The sequence below is a fragment of the Taudactylus pleione genome, unplaced genomic scaffold (assembly GCF_031769625.1).
Source record: "Taudactylus pleione unplaced genomic scaffold, aTauple2 ptg000285l, whole genome shotgun sequence".
Taxonomy (NCBI): domain Eukaryota; kingdom Metazoa; phylum Chordata; class Amphibia; order Anura; family Myobatrachidae; genus Taudactylus; species Taudactylus pleione.
In genome coordinates this window covers 2,165,189-2,192,234 of record NW_028284687.1, presented here as the reverse complement: position 1 = coordinate 2,192,234, position 27,046 = coordinate 2,165,189, and the positions used below count along the sequence as shown (strand labels likewise).

Genomic DNA, 27,046 nt, shown 5'->3' with positions numbered 1-27,046 from the left:
GGAGAGGGTACTGTACAGTGATATATGAGAGGGAATAACACAGCTCCCAGCACACACTGATATGTTGCATTATTATTATATAGGGGAGAGAGGACTGTACAGTGATATATGAGGGGGAATAACACTGCTTCCAGCACACACTGATATGTGGTATTATTATATAGGGGAGAGGGGACTGTACAGTGATATATGAGGGAGAATAACACAGCTCCCAGCACACACTGATATGTGGTATTATTATATAGGGGAGAGGCTACTGTACAGTGATATATGAGGGGGAATAACATAGCTCCCAGCACACACTGATATGTGGTAATATTATTATATAGGGGAGAGGGTACTGTACAGTGATATATGAGGAAGAATAACACAGCTCCCAGCACACACTGATATGTGGTATTATTATTATATAGGGGAGAGGGGACTGTACAGTGATATATGAGTGGGAATAACACAGCTCCCAGCACACACTGATATGTGGTATTATTATATTGGGGAGAGGGGACTGTACAGTGATATATGAGGGGGAATAACACAGCTCCCAGCACACACTGATATGTGATATTATTATTATATAGGTGAGAGAGGACAGTACAGTGATATATGAGGGAAAATAACACAGCTCCCAGCACACACTGATATGTGGTATTATTATCATAGAGGGGGGAGGGGACCGTACAGTGATATATGAGGGGGAATAACACAGCTCCCAGCACACACTGATATGTGGTATTATTATTATATAGGGGGAGAGGGGACTGTACAGTGATATATGAGGGGGAATAACACAGCTCCCAGCACACACTGATATGTGGTATTATTATTATTTAGGTTAGAAGGGACTGTACAGTGATATATGAGGGGGAATAACACAGCACACACAAAATGTGTGAATGGCAAATTAACCAGTGCTTTTGTATTAGAGATACATGTTAAAATTTGATTGTACATGTAGTAGTTGTCATCTGATGCATAATTGTCAATTATCTTTTGTTGTTTGTGTCGGAAGTCCATGTCTTATTTGCGACGCTAGTGATTTTTTTCTCATGTATATTTTACATGTTGAAATAATTTTTTAACAACAACATAATAAAAGTTTACTGTTAAGATGTTATCATAATCGAATATATTGAGTCAAATTTTCCTCGTTATTGATGTCTTTGTCAGAGGATTACAAACTAGTGATTAAGACACTTGTGTCAGGAGAACTGAGCAGGAACCAGAGCCCATCACGGTGCCTGCACCTGACTCACTGATACATGAGAGAGACAATGACCAGAAGATCCGGGAACTCACCAGCAAGATCATTCAGCTGCTGACTGGAGAGGTGACTGCTGGGATTGGGACGTTATACAGTAACACGAGGGGATGTGTCTGGGTGATGACTGGAGAGGTGACTGCTGGGATTGGGACATTATACAGTAATACCAGGGGATGTGTCTGGGTGATGACTTTATCATTGTGTGTGTCAGGTTCCTATGAGGTCATGGTGTCACTGTCTATATTTTTATGCAGGAGGGGGAGTATATAGAGGAACACAGGGGTCTGTACAAGGACGTGATTATGGAGTATCACTGGCTCCTCACATCACTGGGTAAGAGGAGACTGTTATTTATTGTACAGGGGAGAGCAGGTATGGGGGGCCCCTATATACACACATCACCTGATAATCACATATATACAATGTACTCAGTCACTGTGTGTCTCCTACAGATGGGCCTAGTAACAGAAATACCCCAGAGAGATGTCCCCGTCCTCTTTATTCACAGTATTGTACAGAGGAGAATCACAGGATCCAACAGGAGGATCAGGTAGGTGCGATTTAGGGTCTCACTAATATACCAAAGTGACTGTCACAATATGATCTGTAAAGAAGCTGTGTGTTAAATAAATTAGGCATCATTAATGTTTCATTATGTTGTTTTATGGGTCATTTAGGGTGAAGATCTTACAGATATAAAGACAGAAGACATAGAGGGAGAAGACAATACGTATGTGACTGATAATAAGGCAGAAGATATAGAGGGAGAAGAAGAGACGTATGTGACTGATATAAAGTCAGAAGATATAGAGGGAGAAGAAGAGACATATGTGACTGATATAAAGACAGAAGATACAGTGGGAGAAGAAGAGACATATGTGACTGATATAAAGACAGAAGATACAGTGGGAGAAGAAGAGACGTATGTGAGGGGTGATCAGCAGTGTAAGGAGGAGGAAATCCCTACAGATATCAGCACAGGTGAGTAATAAACACTTATTACAGAAAGTCACATATACTCCTTGTTCAGTCACTACAACAATCTCTTATCTTGCACTATCCTCTGTCAGTACAAACTAATGAGGGAAATGTATCTGCCCAGTTGGGGAGTCAGAGAAGTAAACATGGACTCGAGGGAGTGAGACTGTGTGACTTTACCCATGATGCTCCCTCTGCAGGAATAGTATGCATGGCAAGCAACATGCTGGCACTACAGCTACTAATGTTATTACAGGTAGCATTTACACGTTATGGGTATGTGACATAACTGCGTTGTTAAAATCTGAATATTGGTTTGTTGAAATTTATGCTGACATGGAGATAAAGGAGCTTTCACATATTCTGACCAAGGATTTCTATGTGCTTACTGTTTGCAATGGCAGAGAGAAATATACATTGTTACAATGGAGTTTCGCTATCTGTACCTTACTCATGGACAATGAACAAAGGCTTTTTAATAGTTTCTATACAGTAGAAATATCCATAAATCAGTAGTCATCTGCTTATTAACCTAGTGCTGCCTCCTGGCTTTAATACAAATAGAATTTACAGTGTATATGTGACCATGATACATTTATTGGCAAACAGTGACGCATGCCCTGAATATGATGTGTAAAGATGAAGCTGTATAAATGCCTGCCACGCCTATTAAAGGTTAGAGTACTGTTTGAACTCTATGGCTGTGTGTTCATTTACTCTCCAGCCGTAATTAACTCTTTCCTTTCCAGATAGCCTGGTTACCTGACAACCTGCCTTTATCAGTATTTATAACAGGATATACGAGAGTTTTTCAAAAAGTAATGCCTAAATGCTCACAACTCAAATTTTAATATAGATACAGATTTGAAAATTTGCAGTGAAATACTTTGAAGTCTTAGTAACAGAATGACTCTACTCAAAAAATTCATCATCTGCCCTCAAGCATTTTCTCCTCCTCTTAACCCAAGCTGTGAATGCACTCTGGAAAAATTCCAGTGGTTGGTGTTTGACCCAGGAACGTATGGCGTTTTTAACAACCTCTATGTATTCAATATGTTGACCCCGTAGACAGTATTTGAGAGGGCCAAACAGATGAAATTCAGAAGAGGCCACATCAGGAGTGTATGGTGGATGTGGCATTATTGCCCACCCCATTTTGGCAATGGCCGCAGATGTTGCCATCGAAGTGTGGGGTCTGGCATTGTTGTGGTGTAAGATGACATTTGACAGTGGAATTGTTGACCTTTTTTTGCGGATGGCTTCTTTTAGCTTCTTAAGTGTAATAATGTATCGATCACTGTTGATTGATTGCTTTGGTTCCAAGTTATCGAAGAGAATAACACCTCGGCAATCCCAGAAGAATGTGGCCATGACTTTGTTTACGGATCGCTGTGATTTAAACTTTTTTGGCCTAGGTGAACTTGGGTGTTTCCATTGCTTTGATTGGGCCTTTGTTTCTGGTTCATAAAGGAATACCCAGGTCTCATCTCCTGTAATGACATTTTCCAAAAATGTCTCAGGGTTGGCTTCAAAGTTGGTCAAAAGGTCATTGCACACTTCCACCCTCTGGGCCTTATGATCCCTGGTTAATTGCTTTGGAACCCATTTAGCACACACTTTACAATATCCCAAATCATTGATTAGTGTTTCTACAGTGCCATGGCTACATTCAAGTTCATCACTGATATCTCTGATGGTCACACGACGGTCTTTCTGAATCATAGCATCGACTTTGTGTCGGTACTCTGCTGTCACTGCATTTGATGGTCTGCCACCACGAGGATTGTCGCACACGGATGATTCTCCCAATTGAAAACGCTTCATCCACCTAGTGTTCACTCTAGCTCCGGCGCGAGGCAGGGCGCCGGAGCTAGAGAGGGCAAGTTTGTGCGCGCGCGCGACCGAGAAGGGGGCGTGGTCATTGAAAAGGGGGCATGTCTATAAGACGCATCCCCTTTTCGTCACTCTTGGGGGCGTGCCTGGCACTTACGGACACGCGGGGCAGCCCCCAAGCCCTGCAGACAGGGAGAATAGATGCCGGGCGTAAAGTAAAATAATTAGTCTCAGACCCATTTTAGATGTCAAGGACCTCAGTACAGGACTGGGTTGGGTATGAAATGCCGAAAGCTGGGAAGCCATCTGACTAAATCCCAACACCGCAAGTCAGAATGCTCAAAATCCCGACTGGGGCTGGTAAGTACCTTAACCCTCCCATCTCCCCCCCTCTAACCATAACCCTCCTTTAGCCTACCTCTAACCTCCCGCCGGTGGTGCCTAACCCCTCCCCACACCCTAAACCTAACCCTCCTGGGGTGGTGCCTACCCCTAACCTCCCCCCAGGGTGCCTAAACCTAACTCCCCATCTTTGCACCCTAAACCTAACCCTCCCGGGGTGGTGCCTAACCTTAAGTCCCCCCAGGGGTCCCTAAACCTAACCCTCCTCCCCCCCGCAGCTAAGCGCTAACACTGCTTGGCTTATCTTAGTTTGGGAAGCCATCCGTTTACATTTCGGCATCGGGATTTAGACGGGCGTCTTTAGTCCCTTGTCTGTATTTCAACGCCGGGATTTAGACAGATGGCCTCCCGGCCGTCGGCATTTTGACTGTATCCCTACAGGATTGCAGGTAGAAAGATTCATGTCGGAATCTGTATGAGCAGTCATATATGGAATGAGGACCTCGTTCAGAGTCGGTCGAAGCGGCCGCACGGTCGTACGCAGCCGATGTTCGCTAAACTGCGCATGCGTACAGTTCGCAATGCGCGTGCGCAAACTAGCGGCTACGATCAGAAATTTCTCTCTCCTTGAACACAGCAAGGTCGGTAGTTTGAGTGACAGATTGCGGCGTTTGTGGTTGGTAACAGGGGAAGGTGCTTGTAAACGGGGGTGTGGAGATCCGAACGCAGGCGTGCCTAGTTATGCGAACGGCGTTTTAAGGGAGTGCATAATTAACAAAGTAGTGTCATGGCACACGTGACAGGGGAGGTTTTACACTGACATGATCGTAGAGCTTAAGAGAGGGTATGGTCAACCTTAAGCTCTACGACCAGTTCCGATGGTTTACGATGCTCGCGATGAATCCTTATATGGCCGGAGATGACGTGTTATGCGTACGAGTTGGGGGCGTTTTTTTAGCGAACCGACCGCATCCTCCCCTTAGTCGGCCAGCTAACGATCCGACCTTAGGGATGCAACATGCGTGTGCATCATTTGCATATCCGGACCCTTTTCCTATACGACCGTGCGGCCGCAACGACCGACTCTGAATGAAGTCCTGAATGTGTATATGCAGCAAGGATGCCCACCTTTTCGTACCCATTTGGGTTTACCACAAAAGTCATGGCAGGGCTCCTATTATCTATGGGAATAAGGTTTCTTCCATATTATAAAAATGCAGACTGAAATTATGATCTACAGGCTAAGTGTAATGAAAGACCGATAGCCCCGTAGCTGGCTTTTATCAGTTGGCAATAGTCCAAGATGATTCCCAGTTAGTGCATGAGGTTTTTAGGCCCAGGGTTCAATACCCAGCTACCCGGATGTGGTGGGTAGGCCCATAACCTTGGCCAAGATTATGCCAAAAACCTCTATTCACTGCAAAAATGTATTTATTTATATACATTTAGTTAATTTGGAGTTGAGCACCTGTATTTCTTTTTGTGCATATATCAATTGTCTCCACAGGTAGCACCTCCAGTTATGTATATATATGTTCAAGGTGTGCAGTCTGAGGTCCACTTCCTATATGAATTCAATACCCAGCTATCCAGGTTCTTCTTGCCAAGAGAAAGGCATCCAAAAATCCAGTACAAAACTTTTTGATGGTCAGAAGTCCATAGGTTTTTTGTAAGGAAGATGGTCCAGTAGGCAAGGTTGCATTTCAGGATTTTCTCTAGGAGCTTGGTCACAATCAACCATTGGTGATTGGCTCAATTTATGATCCTTTACTATAGACCGGTCAGTCTCTCAGAAAATGGACCTGGTCAGAGAACTTCAACAGTGGGCCTCATTCAGCTTGGATCGCATGTCTGCGGAACACGCACCCGGTAGATGTTTGTGTTCTGCGCATGCACCGCAGTGTATGTGCGCAAACTGGATGCTGCGATCGCAAAAGCAAACGCAGCGGATATGCCATCGCAGAGTTATTGACAGGAAGCATCGTTTGGGGGTGGGGAGGGGGGTGGTCGAAGGAACGCTGGCGTGCCTGTGCGTTTGAATGCCGTTACAGGGGTGTGCGTATATTAAGCTCCTGCGAAGGCATACGCAGCCAGAGGTCTAGATGGCGACAGGAAGTTTTGCAGTTTGTGAGTCAGGTTCAGCTCAACTACAACTGTGCGTATGGGTCCAATGTTACTCGATGTTGCCGATGTTTTTGCTGACTTGCGGATGTATGTAATGGGAAGTGGGCAGCTTTATACAGTGGGAGGCGTCTTGGTATAATGCTGCGATCGCATTCATTTGCATAATTTCACAGCAAGCGGGTGCGTGCGATTGCAGACTTGTGATCCGTGCTGAATGATGGCCAGAGGCAGGAGTTCCTCATCCAGGATTGATTGGTTAATGAGAATGGTGCCAGTCTCCAGGGACGGGAGACTGTAAGACTGTACCATCATTTCAGGGACTTTGGTTCAGAAGACTTACAGCCACACAACACTAGAAATGCCCAATCTTGTTGATCTTGGAAGCTATGCAGGGTGGGGCCTGGTTAGTACTTGGATGGGAGACCACCTGGCAATACCAGGTGCTGTAGGAAGGAAATTAGACTTCCAGTCAATGTGCTGGAACTAAGAGCAGTTCAAAGTACATTGAAGAAGATCACAATCCCTTGTTCAAAGAACTGTTAAGATTCAGTCAGACAAAATAGTATACACATAATTCAGGAGGGACGAAAGGTCTCTGGCAATGAGTGATTCGGTACAGATCAGATCCAGTGCCGTCTTTATTCCAGGAATAGAGCATTGAAAGAAGGACTGCCGAGTTGCCAATCCATTCTTCTAGAGGAATGGTCTCTGCTTCCAGAAGCTTGAGCATTCTGGTTATGAGGAGGGGTCAGCCAGAGATAGACCTAATGGCATCTTGATTCCACAACATGACAGCCAAGTGCAGATTCAGGGATCCATTAGTCTTTCTAAAAGATTCCTTTCGAATTTCATCTGGTTTACAATTTTCCACTGAAACCCATGCTCCCTTGTTCTCAGGAAGATATACAGGAAGGTAGTACTGAAATTTTGGTGGTACCAGACCAGCCAAGAAAAGTTAGGTACTTAGAGGTACTAAACATAGAAGTGAGTCCTGGTAGTGTTTTTTCACTTTGACAGGGCCTGAGGTCTCAGGGTCTGGTTGTTGTCTGGACATCTATTGATTCAAATTTAATGGCATGGCTTTTGAAGCCAGGATCATATTCCGTAGTACAGACTATTAGTAAAGCCAGAGTGGAATTGTCTTTAGACAATTATCAGAGAGTCTGGAGGCAGTATATTGCAGGGTGTCCACCATAAAGGCATAAAACTTTGGGATATGTGTATTTATGTCACCACTTCCATTACCATCCTTTGAACCTTTTGCAGGAGGTGGACCTGAAGTGGATAACTTGGTAGTTATTTTTCTTACAGAAAGAGTGCCAGAATTAGGAGCTTGTCTTGGAGCTCTCCATTCTAGGTTCCCGGTGGATAGTGTTATATACACTACATTATTGACTTTTTCTCATTAATTAGGAAACTGTATTACCAACTTTTTGCTAAATCAGCAAATCATCGGATCAGAGTTCCCATTAGACGTTACTGAATGTATTGTTTCCGAGCAGGCTACATCCAGGCCACAATTCAGTAGACATATGAGTGGTGGAATGATCTAGTATCTCAGCTCATTTGGTGCTTTGTGGTTGGCATGGCATGGAGCTTCCACGGAACACTTATGTGCAGCAGTTACATGGGCCTCCTCGGTTCATACATTCACCGGGTTTATAGATGCATAATTTTGTGCAGGGATGCTTCCTTTAGCCGGAGGTTATTGGGTTAAGCCAAGGCTGAACATACCCTTCCCTAGGGGCAGCTTTTGTACATTGTACAAGGAGAAAATATTATTTTTAGTTCTTACTGTTAAATCTCCTTATCCAAGACCATCTGGGGGGAACCACGATCCCTCCCTTATTGGTTGTGTGTGTAAGAACTAGAAAGTGTTAACTCCTCAAGCCCTCACTACACCCCATGGTCAAGAGTGTCCTCCAGATGGACCCAGAAAAAGAGATTTGACAGTAAGTACCAAAAATCTTATATTCTTATTGATCTAGCCCAGTCACAGCTGTAGTACAATAATGTTAAAGTTGTAATATAGAACTATAAGAGATGCCTCCTTGTACACTTGATACAGCATAGAGAGTAATTCCTGCTTTTGCTATCACACTATAGGCTTCTAAGGATCATGTACACACATCATCTAATAATCACATATATACAATATCCTCAGTCACTGTGTCTCCTACAGATGGACCCAGTAACAGAAATACCCCAGAGAGATGTCCCCATCCTCTGTATTCACAGGACTGTACAGAGGAGAATCACAGGATCCCACAGGAGCATCAGGTAGGTATGATTTAGGGTCTCACCAATATACCAAAGTGACTGTCAGTATATTATCTGTACAGAAGCTGTGTGTGTCTTATACACTGGTATTATAATATGTAATCTCAATTATTGAATTTTGGCATTGTTTGAGTAATATTTTATAGTGCTGTTGGTTTATTAGGGTGAACACCTGACTGATATAAAGACAGAAGATATAGACGGAGCAGAAGAGACATATGTGACTGTTATAAAAGCAGAAGATACACAGGGAGAAGAAGAGACGTATGTGACTGATATAACGGCAGAAGATATAGAGGGAGGAGAAGAGACGTATATGACTTATATAAAGGCAGAAGATACAGAGGGAGAAGAAGAGACGTATGTGAAGGGTGATCAGCAGTGTAAGCAGGAGGAAATCCCTACAGATATCAGCACAGGTGAGTAATAAACACTACTAGAAAGAGTCACATATTCTCCTTGCTCAGTCACTACAGCAATTTCTTATTCTGCACCCTCTATCAGTACAAACTAACGCAGTCAGGAGCCATCAGCCCCTATTATACTCCTGCTCTCCTCCTTACATCATCTCACTGTGTGTTACTAGCCCAGAGATCTGACCAGTCTCCTCACCACACAAACAAATCTGTTGATGTCTTTAAAGGGATTTGGTTTACAGGCTGGGGCAAATTTCATACACTTCTACAGTAATATCAGCTCAGTGGAACTGAGATACCTTGAGGAGAGGTTGTATTCCCCACTCTTGGTGGTCTTTAAATCTTTCTTTGATTTTTGTGTGCCCGATGTCTTTCTTCTTCCCCTGGAGCCTCTAGGTAATTTTCTCTAGACCTTTTCGGCATCAATTATGTGTGGTACCCTTTGTTGTTTCTAAAATTTGGGTGTAAAATTACTTCTTTGTATTACGCTTATGATATTGTGTAACCCTAGAGCTATGGTTGGTCTTGCCCTCCTGAATCTAAAACGTAATTATTTTGCCTCTCAGTTCGGCAGTATGTTATAGGTCATTCTCCATTGCCGACATCAATTTGGAGGTAGGAATTTGCTTTGGTAGGTGGGTGGGCTGGATCCAGAGATTTCCCTTTGAGACTCTAGGACACTAAGTGAACTTGTCTCTCTCTGGGGGGGGTATCTCTCTTTGGGTTAGGTGAGGTGTCTTCTCCCTTGGCCACTTGCTTGAGAAAGTTGTGTTGAAGTCCTTTGAACAATTTTGAGGGAAATTTGTGGTCTAGAATTTTATGTTTTTTTCATTACCTTCAGTTGCAGCATGCTTTACAAGCTCAAAAACAATGTCTGTTGTAGTCCAACTTGACCTGGGCCTAGGTGAGCAAAAGGCTTTGCCAATAAACCCTTTGCTCGCATATAGTTTTCTAGTGCAAGTTTTATCGGGGCCTGGGTGTATGCAGCAAAAAAATAGTCTGTACATTTATACGTAAAGCGTCATATTTCTTTTGGAAATCACAAAATCATTGCCCAAAAGAACCGGCTTGGAGGGCTCTCAGAAGATCGGAGTCATCTAAAAAATCCTAGCATATATGGGTTAAATATTCAATAAGTTAAGTGGATTGACTCAGGTAGGGTGGCAACTTCCAAGAACAGTGAGGGCAACTAAGACCAAGAGAAGAGGATACTCTAAAAATTCTAGGGAATCAACCATCAGAGGTCAAATTGTAGCCAATTCTCGAGAACATGCGATAAAACCCAGAATTATAAGTTATATTAGTGAAATTGAAGTTGTGTAAACACCAGTGGTCAAATAGACTGTGTCTAATCATTAGGTCCTTATAGATTCCCAATTTGAACTGGCAGAAGACATTTCAAAACCGTTATTAACTGCATTAAAATCCCTCTAATCATTAGAATAGGAGCTGAACGAGAAATTAATCTGAGATGTTCAAAAAGCTGATTTTCTCCCCTGATATCAAAAGATGGAACATTATGCACCTGCCTTTTACATCTAAAATAGAGTTCTATATAGTGTATATTTTATGATTGTGCAGCAATATAGCCAACCCACTTTTTTAGGGTGTGGTATGAAAGATCGACAATTATATTAACAGTTATCAGGTTGACATGAGAAGGTCGATGCCATACTGTTGACATGCAGCATGGGCGAACTGTTGAAGTGGCCTCGTCGACACTTATCATGTCTACACCGAAATGTTGAACTTGCTGAACTGTCGACATTCCGTCCCAGGTGGCCCAGTGACCACTTGCCTTCTCCTGGCGGCAGTAGCGACTCAAGCATTTTCCTCCAGGTACCATTGGCCATGTGACCGTCACTTCCGACATCGGCCTGTTATGCTCCAATGTTTTGGTAATTATTTTGCACCCTCAGCCTAACCATGACTTCCCCCGGCAGCCTTAGCCCTCCCAGCACCTAAACTTTAGCATCCTCAGCATGTTGACAAGTCACATGGTGACGGTTCCGATGTCGACATAATGAACATGTCAACATTCTGCGGATCTCAACATGTTGCCTGTCGACAGTTTGAACCATGTCGTCATTCTAATCTTGACATTATAAATGTGGACCTGGCTTCTGGTGACTTGGCTTCTGATTGGATACCAGTTTTTTAGACAAATATCGAGCAGAAATACACTCTGGGATCCAGGGACCACAGAGAGTCATCCCGAGCCAGATTCCATTGCGTCTACTGAGTGGAGACAATGGGCCTAATTTAGAGATGGACGCAATGCCGTTGTTTATGCAGTTGAGCGATTATCGGTGGTCTGCGCATGTGTCTGAGTTTCACCTCTAGTTTGATTACCGATCACTCTATTGATTAGCAGGGACGGTGGCTTTTGGGTGGCAACAGGAAGGTAGCGACTCAAACGCAGGCATGTTGTGGCCATTTTCTGGGCATGCCTCTTCCTGTTACTGCAATCCCGTACACAGTAAAAATGGCCCCAGTGTCTCAGTTCCAATGGTCATTCTGCGCAACTGTTGGGTTACTCAGAAGGCCGATTATCGACCGATCTGCATCCGTTGCTGCGTCTTTGTACTCAGTCTTTGGATTTGGCAGACGTCTCACTAAAATTCCCAGTGATTGTGGCATTTGCATACATTCGCACGGCCGATGCATCCAAATATTCAGCTGTGTTGGCGTTAGCATTCATTTCTGAATCAGCTGCGGCAGTATTAGCGTACATTTCTGAATCAGCTGCGACAGCATTAGCATACATTTCTGAATCAGCTGCAGCGGCATTAGCATACGTTTCTGAATCAGCTGCGGTGTCATTAGCGTACATTTCTGAATCGGCTGCGGCGGATTTAGCATACGTTTCTGAAACAGCTGCGGCGGCATTAGCATACGTTTCTGAATCAGCTGCAGCGGCATTAGCATACGTTTCTGAATCAGCTGCAGCGGCATTAGCATACGTTTCTGAATCAGCTGCGGTGTCATTAGCGTACATTTCTGAATCGGCTGCGGCGGATTTAGCATACGTTTCTGAAACAGCTGCGGCGGCATTAGCATACATTTCTAAATCAAGAGACAAAGCTTCAAATGGGACACCCCTACATTCCAAGAGACCACCTGAAGCCTCTGAGATGCCAAAGAGAGAGGAAAAAGCCATATTTTGTATCTGTGCATAATTGTAATAAACTGTTCAGTTTGCAAATTGAAACTATAGCGCTAAAAAACTCACTAACAATATTACTTTGCTTCTCAGTAAAAATATTAATTTCTGTTTATTTCTTTTATTTCTAGTGGCTGGGAGCACAAGCAGAATGAGCTCTGAAGGATCTCTAAGTTGGTCTTCAGCACATAAAATAGAAGATAATAAGATCACTAAAGATTCTACAGGAATAAACCCTCATAGCCTAAACATATATTCAGTGATTCATAGTACAGATATATCATCTGGTACTTCTTATCATGGGGTATGTTCTACTGACAGCTCAGATATTGCTCCATATACTACAGCTCACACATTTTCATGTTCTGAGTGTGGTAAATGTTTTTCATGTAAATCATATCTTGTAGCACATCAGAGAAGTCACACAGGTGAGAGACCATTTCCATGTCCTGAGTGTGGGAAATGTTTTATTTGGAAATCCCACCTTGTCAAGCATCAGAGGACTCACACAGGGGAGAAACCATTTCCATGTTCTGTTTGTGGGAAATGTTTTACACATAAATCACATCTTGTTGCACATCAGAGAAGTCACACAGGTGAGAAACCATTTCCATGTTCTGAGTGTGGGAAATGTTTTACACATAAATCGCATCTTGTTGCACATCAGAGAAGTCACACAGGTGAGAAACCATTTCCATGTTCTGAGTGTGGGAAATGTTTTACACATAAATCGGCTCTTGTTACTCATCAGAGACGTCACACAGGTGAGAAGCCATTTTCATGTTCTGTGTGTGGAAAATGTTTTACACATAAATTAGGTCTTGTTTTCCATCAGATAAGTCACACAGGGGATAAGTCATTTCCATGCTCTGAGTGTGGGAAATGTTTCCAACATAAATCTGTTCTTGTTAGACATCAGAGAGCTCACGCAGGTGAGAAACCATTTTCCTGCTCTGAGTGTGGGAAATGTTTTACACAGAAATCATCTCTTGTTAAACATCAGAGAAGTCACACAGGTGAGAAACCATTTCCATGTCCTGAATGTGGGAAATTCTTTATTTGTAAATCAAATCTTGTTACACATCAGAAAACTCACACAGGTGAGAAACAATTCTCCTGCTCTGAGTGTGGGAAATATTTTACACGGAAATCATGTCTTGTTACACATCAGAGAATTCACACCGGTGAGAAACCATTTCCATGCTCTGAGTGTGGGAAATGCTTTATATGTAAATCACATCTCATTACACATCAGAGAACTCACACAGGTGAAAAACTATTTTCCTGCTCTGAGTGTGGGAAATGTTTTACACGGAAATCAGTTCTTGTTACACATCAGAGAACTCACACAGGTGAGAAACAATTTTCCTGCTCACAGTGTGGGAAATGTTTTACACGGAAATCTTGTCTTGTTACACATCAGCGAAGTCACACAGGTGAGAAACGATTTTCCTGCTCTGAGTGTGGGAAATGTTTTACACGGAAATCAAATCTTCTTACACATCAGAGACGTCACACTGGTGAGAAACCATTTCCATGATCTGAGTGTGGAAAATGCTTTATACAGAAATCAGCTCTTGTTGAACATCAGACAATTCACACCCAACAAAATAAATGTCAGTATTGCTAAAACCGTTGATATCAATAAGGTAATTTCTAAATACAGGTAAAAATATATTTACAGAGTATAGTCAAATGTATATTTAGATCACTGACCTATGGAAGGCTGTTCAATGCTCCAGTCACACTATTTTAACATGTTATGTTGTTATTACCCTCTAGAGATATAGTTGGAATGTGTGTTAACAGTATAAGTCTGGAACATATCTCTTGTGTGTATATTATTGCAGTTTCCTTATGCTATTAGATATTGGTATCACTCTCCAAAACAGTAACAGATCATATTGGTATATAGGGTCTTATATAATATATTACCCCGGCTCCGAAGCCCCGGCCATTACTCTACCCCCCTCAACACCAGGGTCCGTCCGAAGCTCCGTCCCATTGTGTTAAGCTCCGCCTCCTGGTCTATCTGCAATTGTGTCCCCACATGGCACCAAAGCTCCTGTCGTTAGATGCCCCGCTCATTCACCCCCCACAGAGATTTAAATGTCACACAGTGGTGACCGGGTGAAGTGCTAAGCTGCCTCTCATTGGGTGCTCTCGTCCAGGCTCCACCGTCCAGAGGTACCTGTGGAAATAATAGTAATGAGGTACTGTACTGTTAGAGGGGAGCAGAACAGCAGGACAGGTAAGAGATGGGGGAGGTATGAGCTGCCTGTAACAAGTGATTCTCTATTGGGTGACATTATCAGAGTGCATTGGAGTGTGATCCTATAATAGGCAAATCTAGGAAAACATTATATGTAGCACTGCTCATTTATTCATGGCTCATAATTGTACCATAACACATAATATAGAGAGGGCTCTGTGTGTCAGAAGTAACACTGCTCCTTTGTAGGGATCTGCATGACAGTGAAACAGACTAAATAAACAAAACATAGTTTAATGCATCTGTGTGTACCTGTGTTCCTGTGTGTAAAATATATATGTGTGTGTGTGTACAGCTGCCTCCTGCACTGGGATGAAAGAACATTGATAAACAGATCTGAAACACTAAAGACTACATTTGATCACCTGTGTTTCTGTACTAAGGGCATGATTCAGAGTTGGAGGCGATGGTGATTACGGGCGCAGATCGAGCAATTGTTTGCTGTTGTGCCTGCGTATAAGCCGCACTGAACGTTCGCAGAGACCACACTGTGATTACAGATTCACAGAGAAATACATCGCAGAGTAAGTGACAGGTTGTCAGCGTTTGGGGGGAGGTAATGGGGGGTGGTCAGAAAAATGCAGGCGTGTCTGGCTGTTTAAACGCCGTTACATGGGCGTGCATAAATTAGCACCTGCGATCTCCTACGTAGCATGAGAACCCTCTGCGAGTCAGGAGAGCTGCCGAGTCTGCAGCTGGTCAGACCTTCCGCAAGGGCAAGATGGCTGTTCAGTGTGCTTCTGATTTACTCAGGTAAGCGATGTACACATATGAGAATGCCGCGGTGGGCGTCCTTATGCCTGGGTGATCTCTGGAACCATTAGCATAATTTCACAGCTGCGTATAAAATTGCAGCTGCGATCGCATTTGTGTCCATCTCTGAATCAGGCCCTAGATATCTAGAGTGTCAACCATCTGTTCCTGATATATATTATAGTTGTTATAGATCTGCCAGCAAGCTTATGGTCTGATTTATCCAATTCCAGGGGCCATAGTCTGTGTAGTTTGTGGTGGTCATTTGAGTTCTGTATTTATGGCGGTCACTGCAATGTTCTTTGTATTATCTGGTGGTTACTGTGGGGTTCTATGTATTATATGGCAATCACTGCAATATTCTCTGTATTATATGGCATTCACTGTGATGCTCTCTGTATTATATGGCGGTCACTGTGATGCTCTCTGTATTATATAGTGGTCACTGTGATGCTCTCTGTATTGTATGGCGGTCACTGTGATGCTCTCTATATAGAAAGGTGGTCACTACAATGCTCTGTTATCGGCGAGGTAGTTTAGTACAAGCAAAAAGAAAAAACAGCGCTTACCCAGGACAGGGAAACAAGTATTTATGCAGCAGTAAAAAAGAGGTTTTTGCTACCTCTTGACAACAGTACCGAAAGGCAATATACTGCACTTAAATACCCGAGTCAGGTCATTAATTCAAGCACACATAAAAAATTAATAGATTTAATTACCCGAATTTATGGTCAGAAAAAGTACATACATTTACATAGACATAAATACCAATAAATACACTGCCTAAATGAATATATATATATATCATACTGATAACAATATAGATAGTATTATAAAAAATACAGAGAGTTGATCAGACTCTATGTATAGGAACCATATATTACTTTCCCAAACAGGAAAAAATCCCCAGTTAGGGGTCTCTGGAGTAAAACACAAAATCACAATTTAATTCAGCTTATTTGCTCAATTGTGCACAGATGCATCAGATGTGATACATATTATGCATAAGAAAAAATTAGTCTCATGTATCCAATGGAATTATCGCACTTTGTATACAAAATAAAATCCTCACTTGCCGCAAGTGGTATGACAAGTATATGGCAGTCCACCTCAAAGCTTTCATATAATCATTCTCAATTTGATTTCAACATTACGACATCTATTTCCCAGCACCCCAGCTGGAAATGTAGGTCTGGTGTATTATTGAGAGTTTTAGTATTTGCGTGACCTCTCATCCGCAGCCTCAGGCGGCGTTAGTAGAACGTAATACCCGCAGTTGAAGGGACTCCCTAACCTGTTTCTTCGCACCTGGTGACTTCATCAGAGGTGTGCACATGGGATATATCCCCCTGTAGCTGTCACAATCGGCCGGTGTGATCCGCCTACATACGCAACAAAGTTAGACACCAAGTAACCAGGCGGACTCCCACCGACGTCCCCGTCCATCACTACACAGGTGGCGGCAGAGAGGAGAAGAGAGTGCCTATCAGCGTATCCAGCGGGTGAGTGGTACCCTGGCTGTACGGAACAATTTGCTGTACGTTATCTAACACTATCACCTTGCTGTTGTACTCACATTGTGGAAGGTCCTGCGGTCCTACCTCCCCGTTTCAAATAAAAGGAGGTCAGAGACACATTTTTTACCAATGCAAGACTTTTTTTTGGTGACAATATCTATAGAGAAGTGTCAACTACTTTAATCACTGAAACATAACAAAAAGAACATTTAATATAACAAGAAGTATTAGATTATGCTGCTAATTTGTCTCCACTAAGGTCTTTCTTCTAATATGTTTTTTGTATTTATGATAAAATCTGTGAGTATTGGGTATGATTTATTTGTTTTGATGTATCCAACTTTTATACACATATTATTTGACCTAAACGTTTTTCTTTGTGAAATAACACTACTGTGTATATACGGACATGACCTGCAATTATGTTATCTGTATGCAAATAATGTAATAAAATCTATTATTACTTACCAAGGTGACCTCTTGTTGTTCTTAAAATTATTCAAAAAGGAAAGTGAAGGAAGAAAGCCGGTTATTAAACTATATAAGTGCGGATGTCCCATGTGCACTATGTCAGTAGGAAATGTATGATATATCTCACTATTTCCATTAGTCGGCAGCTAACCGGTTCCTATATGATCCTGGGATTATATATTGTCATCTATGCTGGCTATATGACCTGAGCTTGCCATGATTTGTCCTCCATGTACATGAATAATCCAATCGCTAACCTTAGTTCCTGATGTGCCGAGGTGATGACATATAAAGTATCAGGATGAGGGGAGTTATATTACCACAATCATGGAAATGAGGGAAATTGTTCCCGCAGTCAGGATCAGATCACTATGGCCGGTAACTGAGCGGTTCCTGCAGTCAGTAGCTAGAGGATACAGTGGCGTCCCATGGCCGGCAGCAGGATAGACATCCAGTGGAACAAACTTCCAGTATAAAGAACGATAACAAGAGGCTTACAGTCAGTGGTTGGACTGGTGTGTATGAGTGACTCCAAGCAATGTACAGATAGGGCTTGTAGCGATCTCATGGTCGGCAGCAAGGTTTGGTACACGGTGATCAGATTTCACCAGGCAAAGTACTGACAGATTTTAAGCTCTTGGTCAACAACAAAGGTTGGTAACGAATATCAGTATCTTCAGGCGTAGTACAGACAAGGACAGGAGCTGGAATGGAATGGTCAGGAATCAAGCAGAAAGTCAGGATACATCTGAGTACTTTAGATGCGGAAACACCAAGGGGAGGTGGTCCTGTAATAATCAAGGCCAGATTGATGGGCAGGTGTCTTAAATAAGGAGAAGACCTGTGACCTTAGTACGCATAGGTGATATATGTTAGTGGAGATCTCACCTGTACTGTATACAGAGCCCCTTTCACCACAGAGGGGTGGGATGCAGCAATGGCAGCAGACCACAGAAGTTGGTGAGCTCGGGCTAACTGCTAAGACTGTAGATCACCAATGTTGGAGAGACCCTCGAATGTCTAGTAGCTGGTGACACTGGTGTGACTTGTGAAACATGGAAGTCAGGATGAATTCATGGCATAATGCAGAGGTAGCAGTGATGTGACAGTGGAAGGAGCTGGAATGGCTGAGACTTGGAATGATTCAATGTAGCATTCAGCTGTCTTTATAGAAGGACATTTAAGACTGATAAGACTGAAATTTGGTGGAAAGCCAAACTTTATCTCCTATGTGTAACTGAAGATCTGATTGGTGATGCTTATCTGCCTGAAATTGATATCTTTTTGAGCCTCTTGCAGATTAAGAGTTAAATGTCGCTTGACTTGATATAACTTTTTATGTATTTTTTTATCAATATTTTTTTTATTGAGACAAAGGAGAGCTTACATTTATGAAAGGCATAAACAAGATACATCATACATACAATGTAACAAAGGAATCCTAGAGGTGAGAATACAGTTGCAATGTAGTAAACACAGCTATTGTGAAATAGCAATGGGGAAAGTTATGTGCGTGAGTCCAAATGTCCTATTAGAAACTTGTCCACCAGATTAACATCATCCATCATTAACAAATGATACTAGAGTCCGTGAAGCGTTGCTGTATCCTCTTGGATGTATCTGGTAGGAAATTTTTCCATCCTAAGTCATCAATTTTGAAATTTTTAACAAAATTTAAATAAAGGAAATTTTTGTCATAATAAAGAAAAGAAAAACAAAAGTGTTGTCTTGTGTCAATCTGGAGGAGAAAGAGTAAAAAGAAGAGAGGAAGGAAAAAGGTAAAGGAAATTTGAGAAGTAAGGGGTTATAGGTGGTAGGCAAGGGCTTGTAAGAGGTAAAGGGATGGGGGTAATAGGAGTGCAGTGAGCTAAGGGCAGGGGATCTATCATGGTCTAGGATGGTTTAGTATATGGAGACAATAATTCAAGTGTAAGGAAAGGATTAAGGAGTTACTGTGTGCCAAATGTGATTGCAGCCATTGTGTGAAACATGTAAATATAAGATCGCAATGAAGCATGTAAGTATAAGATTTTTAATGTCAACTGGTAGAGAATGGATATAACATTCCCTAATAACAAAGAACGTCTTAACACTGAGTTCCGTAATTTGAGAAGGAACTTTAGTTGAAGAATGATTCCCAATGTTATATACAAATTCAGCTAAAGCAAGTAACTCCATCCAGTTGTCTTGCTGAAAGTTTGAGTAGATTCGAAGGTACTCTTCTAAGATTGTATTCCCTTATTCTGTTTGGTCTTTGGTTTAAGGATGATAATCAGACAAAAGATCTAAATTTGAGTAAGTTGCAGAAAGCCCTCCAGAATCACAAGGTAAATTACGATCCTCTATTGGAGACAGTGAATTGTGGGCAACCAAGTAACTTGTAGAGCTAAGAAAGAAACTTTGGCTGTATGTGAGGTTCTAGGAAGTTTTCTGAGACGAGTAGAATTAGCCATTTTGGTGTTTTTATCTACAATAACAAAGTTGGTTGTGAAGTCCTAAGAAAGAGCGATTTCTGACATAAAGGCCACGGAAATACCTTTCCAAGGCCCATCTTGGTACCAGTAGAGTAAATAGAAGACCAAATGGAGGAGTGTGCCAAAATTTGTGTCAAGCACAAACTGTGCAAGTGTGGACATAATTCTTGATATCTCCACCATCTTTAGTAATGAGAAATCAGGGTAAAAGCCTTTTAAATTCCGGGATGAGCCACTGAGGTTTGAATAAACCGCGGAGAACAGAGAACAGCCATCAGAAAATTTATGAATTCCAGGGCACTGAATTAAGAGATTGTTAAATCCTCTAAATGTTTTTGTAGCTATTGCTATTTGAGATCATAAATTCTGCAACCCTACTGAGACAATCATTCTATTAGGTGGTATTAAAAGGAAGATGTTCAAGTTTTTCTTTGTGTAAATTCTCAGCTTGTCGAGCATTGAGACGTTTTGCTGTTATTAGGTATTTAAGATTTTTGTGATCTATGAATATGCTGTTTGGAGTTGTTGTTCCTTCAAGCAAATTATGCCTTTCATCCATTGATGACCAAGAGTTCTTGATCCACATTTGAGTAATTCTGCTCTGCAGTTGTTAGTTCACTAAAGAAAAAAGAACAAGTATGCTTTCTTGTCCTTTTATCTAAAATGGCACCATGCCAACTACAGAACTTGAGGCATCAACATCAAGAATAAAAAATTGAGTTATATCCAGATAAACCAGAATAGGAGCTTTTTGTTCAAACTTACAAAGGCTTCCAGGGCTGAATCAGACCTTGCAGAAGGAACTTGTATTGAATTTATTCAGTGAGGAGCCTATCAATCCTTGAGAAGATTTCATGAAATGTCTGTGATAATTTGCAAAGCCCAAGAATCTCTGAACAGCTTTTACATCTCTCAGCATATGTCAGTCTTGGGGGACTTGGGTCTTAGAAGAGTCCATACTGAGATCTTCTGAAAAAATATGTCCTAAGATTTCAATGCTTTTGGTGCGAGAAGTGCATTTTTCTATTTTATATAAAAGATTGTTCTGACATAATCTCTGGACTTAACCGAACATGATTTTGATGGTCCTGGGGATCTTATAAATAGGTCAATATGTTGTCAAGATACATGATGACAAAAACTTGTCTAGGATATTTCCTAGACCATATCGACATCCAAATGTTTTTTCCAAGGCCGAATAAAAGACACGTTAGTGAAAATGCAAGCGGTCTGTAGTTTTTCAAAAAAATTACACAATCAGTGGCGATCATGAATTGGGATGGAGTTCACAGCCGTGGTTCTTCTCCACAGAGAATATAGGAGACCCAACAGGAGAAGTGGGTGGTCTAATAAATCCACACGCCAGATTATCCTCAATATATTCTTTCAATGCTTATAATTCAGGCTCAGAAACAGTTCAGAACCTTCCAAAAAGGTACTGGGACTAAGGGTCTCATTCAGTAATGGAGGCTAATGTCACCGCTGTGCGAGAATATGCAAACGCACATGTCGCAATAGCATACAAAGACACAAGCATTGGTCACAAATCAGATGGTTATCACATTTTTGAGTAAACCTGAAATTACTCAAAATGGCCACTAGAGCCATTTTTACTGCGTACAGGGTCGCAGTCTGTGACACGCTCCCAAAACAGTCGCAACACACCAGCATTTGTGCCGCCAATCCCATGTTGCCTCCCCCAAATTCTCCCTGACTGACAATCACACTGCGGCCAAATCATACCGCTCAATTTTGCCGGCAATCGAAATGAAACTTGAGGCACGTGCAGTGCGCAGATCACCTATAATCGCTGAACTGCATAAGCATTGCCTCTATCACTGAATCAGGTTCTAAATGTCAGGACTTTGCAGGTGTTTAGCGCTGGTTTTCAGGGGTTACCAATCCGGGTGTTGTTGGTGCAGTGGTGTGGCATGTGGGGTCCTCATGGACACCGACTGAGACAGCAGTTGGTTTGGTCCTAGTGTCCTGTGGAAATGTGTATTGGTGCTAGTTTCTATATTTCAAGATACTAATGTAAATGAGGTGTGAACTGTTCCCAAAACTAATGTAAATGTAGGCTAAGACTGCGCACTCAAATCATCCATAGCCGACAAATCCATCCAGATGGAAAAAAATAAATAAAAAATAACAGCACAGGTGGGTGGAGGGCGGGATCTTCTACAGCCGGACCCCGGAACCCCCTGCGGTAGGCAGTCTAGGATTGTGTAGAGACAATCCATATTAAATTATTACCTTAAGCAGATAGAAGTAAACATAGATGTAGCCAATAAACTTATAAATGAACTGAAAGAAAGTTCCAGCAACAATGTAGCCACTTCACAGTAGTACTAATAGGGGTCAATCCAATTAGGTGCGAGTTGCTGTTTTCTCTTCTAATTCGTACAGCGAATTACAGGGGTCAATCCAATTACCAACTCGCTCTGAAACAGTCAGAGAGAATTCACATTTTTCCAGTGCACCTCCCTGAGGGTGAGTTCAAATGTTAGGACACTGTGCTGAACCCCTTGGACACCCCCCTAATGACTAATTAGGCAATTGGAAGTTTCCAATTTGCTAAATTAGTCCAATAATGACCCCAAAATCAACTTTTACATTGGTTTAGGTGGGATGTAGTGAGGCCGCCGGTCTCAATGCCGATAGCGGAATCCCGGCAAGGGATGTAACATAGGTGTCGAAATACCGACACCTATGTTAATCCCAACACCGGAACGCCGAGGAAGACAGCCCAAACAAAGGTAAGTCCGGGGCGCCCCTTAGCATTATCCGCGGGGGGGGGGAGGGTTAGTATTAGGGAGCCTAGCGGGGTTAGTGTTAGGTTTGGGGGGGGAGATTAGGGTTAGGCACCCCTAGGAGGGAGGGTTAGGCACCACCGGAGGGAAGTTAGGTTCAAGCACACCCCCCCCGGGAGTGTTAAGTTTAGAGTGCAGGGAGGGGGTGGGTTCATATACTTACCTACCTCAGTTGGGATCTCCTCATGTCGGGCATTCGCTGTCGGGATTTAAACAGCCACTGGGATTTCAATCCCATTCCAGTTTAGGCACCCCAAATTTAAATTACAGTGTTTTTCTTTTTGACAAATGATTGTTTTTTTTTTGTACAATTTTTTTCACAATATTTCAAAATTCCCTGCTCCTTTTTTCCTACTTTTTTTTGTATTTTTCATTTAATTCGTTTGAGATAAAATGAAAAACGTTTTTTTTTTATATTTTTTTGCATTTTTAAAAAAAATCACAGATCAGCCATTTGACACCATTTAAAAACCTTCAGTACTGTCCTAATGCCCACAAACAGCCTTCCTTATGGGCCTGCTAACAAAATTTTGGGGGGTCCAGGATGATCTCCCCACTTTTTCATGCACTTCTCAAACATCGCATTTAGAAGTCAATTCGCAAACCTCCGCTGCGAGTACAGCAAATAGGCATTTTTTTATTGGCTTGGAGAATTCTCAGGTGTGCACATTCGTGCGAAGTCTGCGAGTTTAATGAAACAAACTCGCAATTTGCACCTAATTGGATTGATGCCGTAGATTGTATCCAAAGCAAGTCAGCTAAGTCAAGACTGCACACTGGGTGTATAGAGAATGGTGGGATCTTTGACTCCTACATGTAAGAATCAATACATTGGTGAAGGAGCGTTGCTAAAGTCCGGGCTGCCCTGTGGGTGCCCGTGCTTAGTACAAGTGCTCTTTCGTCAGGTTATTTGGGAGTGTCGTTCTTATATACAGGTAGATGGTAGTTTGGATGTAATCAGATCGTTGCTGATTGGTTAGTCCATTAAACAAAATCGAGGTGATAGTGCAGGTGATAATCAGATGGCGTCACTCCCAGAACCTGAGTAGTAATAGTTTTTTTTACCATAAACAAAACAGTAAAATAATAAGTTCATAATAACAAATAGCATTAGATTTAATAATAACTAATAAGTTTAACAGATAAGTTTAAATCTAGTAGACTTGTAGGCTAGAGTAGTGGACCAGTAAAAATTATAATAAATACTAGAGCAATATTTAAAAATATTGTCCATATAAATATATATATATATATATATATATATATATACATTTTTTTATTTTATTTTACTATTATAAGCCCTCACCCGGCTTGGTTCAATTGCTGCAGGTTTTTTCATTTCATTTTGAAATTAGTTTTTAAGGTAATTCTATATTGCCTTTGAGGGATTTTTTTAAGATATTAGCGCCGGGAATTAACGGATTTATTCAGTTTTCTGTGTATGTTAACATATAAGCAGATATTCTGCCTAATCCTTAGGAGATTCTATCTAGCAGGCTCTAAATCAATTGGACAGTCCTGCTGACGATGTGGAAACAATGTCGTTTAATTGAAAACATTAAAAAAAATTTGTACACTTTCAGCATTTTCCTTCCTAAGAGGTCAAAGTTCCACAAACTGTAATTGAGAGGATACTGTCACAATTGAGAGAGCACAGTCACAGTTTGAGTGAAAAGAAATCGACTCGGTCTGACAATTGATGATAGGACTGTGTGTCTACAACCATAGAATTTGTAATATGATCGGGAAATGAGGGGAATGACCACAATCAAGGGAAAATTGTTCTCTATGACCTTGTAAGGTCTCCACACTTATAGCAGTAGTTTCTTGTGAAACAGGCACGGAGGTAATGGATGTCCCATCAATGGTCTCTAAAAGGACTAACTCTTTCTTTGAAATCAGCAGGAAGATTCAGTTGACCCATAAGACATTGATCAATTAATTTTTCCATAGATCAGAGGTTCCCAAATACAGTCCTCAAGGCTCCCCAACAGTTCAGGTTTTAGAGATAGCCATGGTTGAGCACAGGTGACTTAATTAGTACCTCAGTCAATTTGATTTAACTGACTGTGCTCAATCATGGATCTCTAAAGCCTGAACTGTTGGGGAGCCTTGAGGACCATGTTTGGGAACCTCTGCCATAGACCCTGACTCGATTAAAGCAGAAATGGAGAATGGAGTTTCTTTGCTAAACAATAGAAAAGGCAAACAGATGGCGGTTTGTAAGAGAAGATGATAAACCAAAAGAGGATTTTTGTACCTTGTATCCCAACTCCCCCTTTTGAAGGCTTTGGGAACCGTTAGTTACCAGGCATCTTATTGTGATTCGGTCACTAAGCCAGGAAGTGTGAGATATCGCCAAATTAATGACAGAGTCATGCCCAGCAGCCTGATAAGTTTCTGTATATTTCCCTTTTCCATCGCCACTAATTCACCTTCATCAGGCAACGCGGGAGAATCTTTAATGGCTCAGGGAGAAAGGGAAATCCGGGACAGGGAGAAAGAAAAAAAAAGCTCTAGTAAATGGGGCAGGCTCTGAAAAATATATGCATTAATCACAATATAACTATTAGCTACAGGAAAAAAAAAAGATTCTTTTATATTAATTTATTATGAACACCAAGAAAAAAAAAATAGTAATAATTTGAACATATTTGTGTCCTAATGTCACCATTTATCTAACAATTCTAAAAAAAAAAAATCTGAAAAAATGAAACATTATGAATAAGTGGATCAGAGCGGAGGTGAGGGAATAAGTGGTGAAAAGGCAAAATATAAGCAATAAATTAAAAAAAAATTAGACATTGAAAAAAAATACACAGCAAATATAACATTATTAATATTATTTTATTATTATATTATAAAGGTGATGCTGAGCACAGTATATACAGCTATATATCCCCTGTACTATATACACAGCCTCAGGTTACTGTCACCTACCACACAGGGCAGTCACCATCAGCAATTCTCCACTGAACACTATAGGAAAATATATATTTGCTCGAGTAAATAAAAATATGTCTCCATTTTAAGGAGCAGACGGCGGCCATTTTCCCAAAGTACACAGACTGCGCGTTAGCTCCGGGAGACAAACATGGACAGAATATAAGGAGCCAAAAAGCCCGGATGTGCTGACGTGTAACATCCTAATGGCTATACAGAGTATAATAATACTAAACTCTAATTATACTATAGATAGTGGCCACAAATAAAATGCACGGCGGCCATTTTCCTATAGCCGGAAGACGTGTACCATTCGCATCTAGCCAGTGACGCTGGGTGGGGGCGGGGCCACAGAGTCCTCAGCCGCCATTTTATCGTTGTGAAGCTCGAAGTAGTCTACAGGTAAAATGCTCCATATTATTATATTACTCTTATTATATAGGGGGGAGGGGACTGTACAGTGATATATGAGGGGGAATAACACAGCTCCCAGCACACACTGATATGTGGTATTATTATTATATAGGGGGAGAGGGGACCGTACAGTGATATATGAAGGGGAATAACACAGCTCCCAGCACACACTGATATGTGGTATTATTATTATATAGGGGGGAGGGGACTGTACAGTGATATATGAGGAGGAATAACACAGCTCCCAGCACACACTGATATGTGGTATTATTTTTATATAGGGGGAGGGGACCATACAGTGATATATGAGGGGGAATAACACACCTCCCAGCACACACTGATATGTGGTATTATTATTATATAGGGGGGAGGGGACTGTACAGTGATATATGAGGAGGAATAACACAGCTCCCAGCACACACTGATATGTGGTATTATTTTTATATAGGGGGAGGGGACTGTACAGTAATATATGAGGGGGAATAACAGCTCCCAGCACACACTGATATGTGGTATTATTATACAGGGGAGAGGGGACCGTACAGTGATATAGGAGAGGGAATAACACAGCTCCCAGCACACACTGATATGTAATATTATTATATAGGGGAGAGGGGACTGTACAGTGATATATGAGGGGGAATAACACACCTCCCAGCACACACTGATATGTGGTATTATTTTTATATAGGGGGAGGGGACCATACAGTGATATATGAGGGGGAATAACACACCTCCCAGCACACACTGATATGTGGTATTATTATTATATAGGGGGGAGGGGACTGTACAGTGATATATGAGGAGGAATAACACAGCTCCCAGCACACACTGATATGTGGTATTATTTTTATATAGGGGGAGGGGACTGTACAGTAATATATGAGGGGGAATAACAGCTCCCAGCACACACTGATATGTGGTATTATTATATAGGGGAGAGGGGACTGTACAGTGATATATGAGGGGGAATAACACACCTCCCAGCACACACT

The 27,046-nt window shown here is 41.8% G+C and overlaps 1 protein-coding gene across 1 annotated transcript in view; it reads left to right on the top strand.

Moving 5' to 3' along the window:
- The first annotated feature begins 1,509 nt into the window (after positions 1-1,509).
- The window catches only part of LOC148512054 (uncharacterized), a 54,608-nt gene continuing 29,071 nt past the window's right edge, over positions 1,510-27,046 (top strand). Inside the window, exons 1-7 of the mRNA XM_088482366.1 lie at positions 1,510-1,594; positions 1,714-1,811; positions 1,939-2,166; positions 6,527-6,529; positions 9,069-9,237; positions 12,529-13,440; positions 16,670-16,674. Of these exons, the coding sequence (XP_088338492.1) occupies positions 1,510-1,594; positions 1,714-1,811; positions 1,939-2,166; positions 6,527-6,529; positions 9,069-9,237; positions 12,529-13,440; positions 16,670-16,674 (1,500 nt within the window). The remainder of the gene's footprint in view (positions 1,595-1,713; positions 1,812-1,938; positions 2,167-6,526; positions 6,530-9,068; positions 9,238-12,528; positions 13,441-16,669; positions 16,675-27,046) is intronic.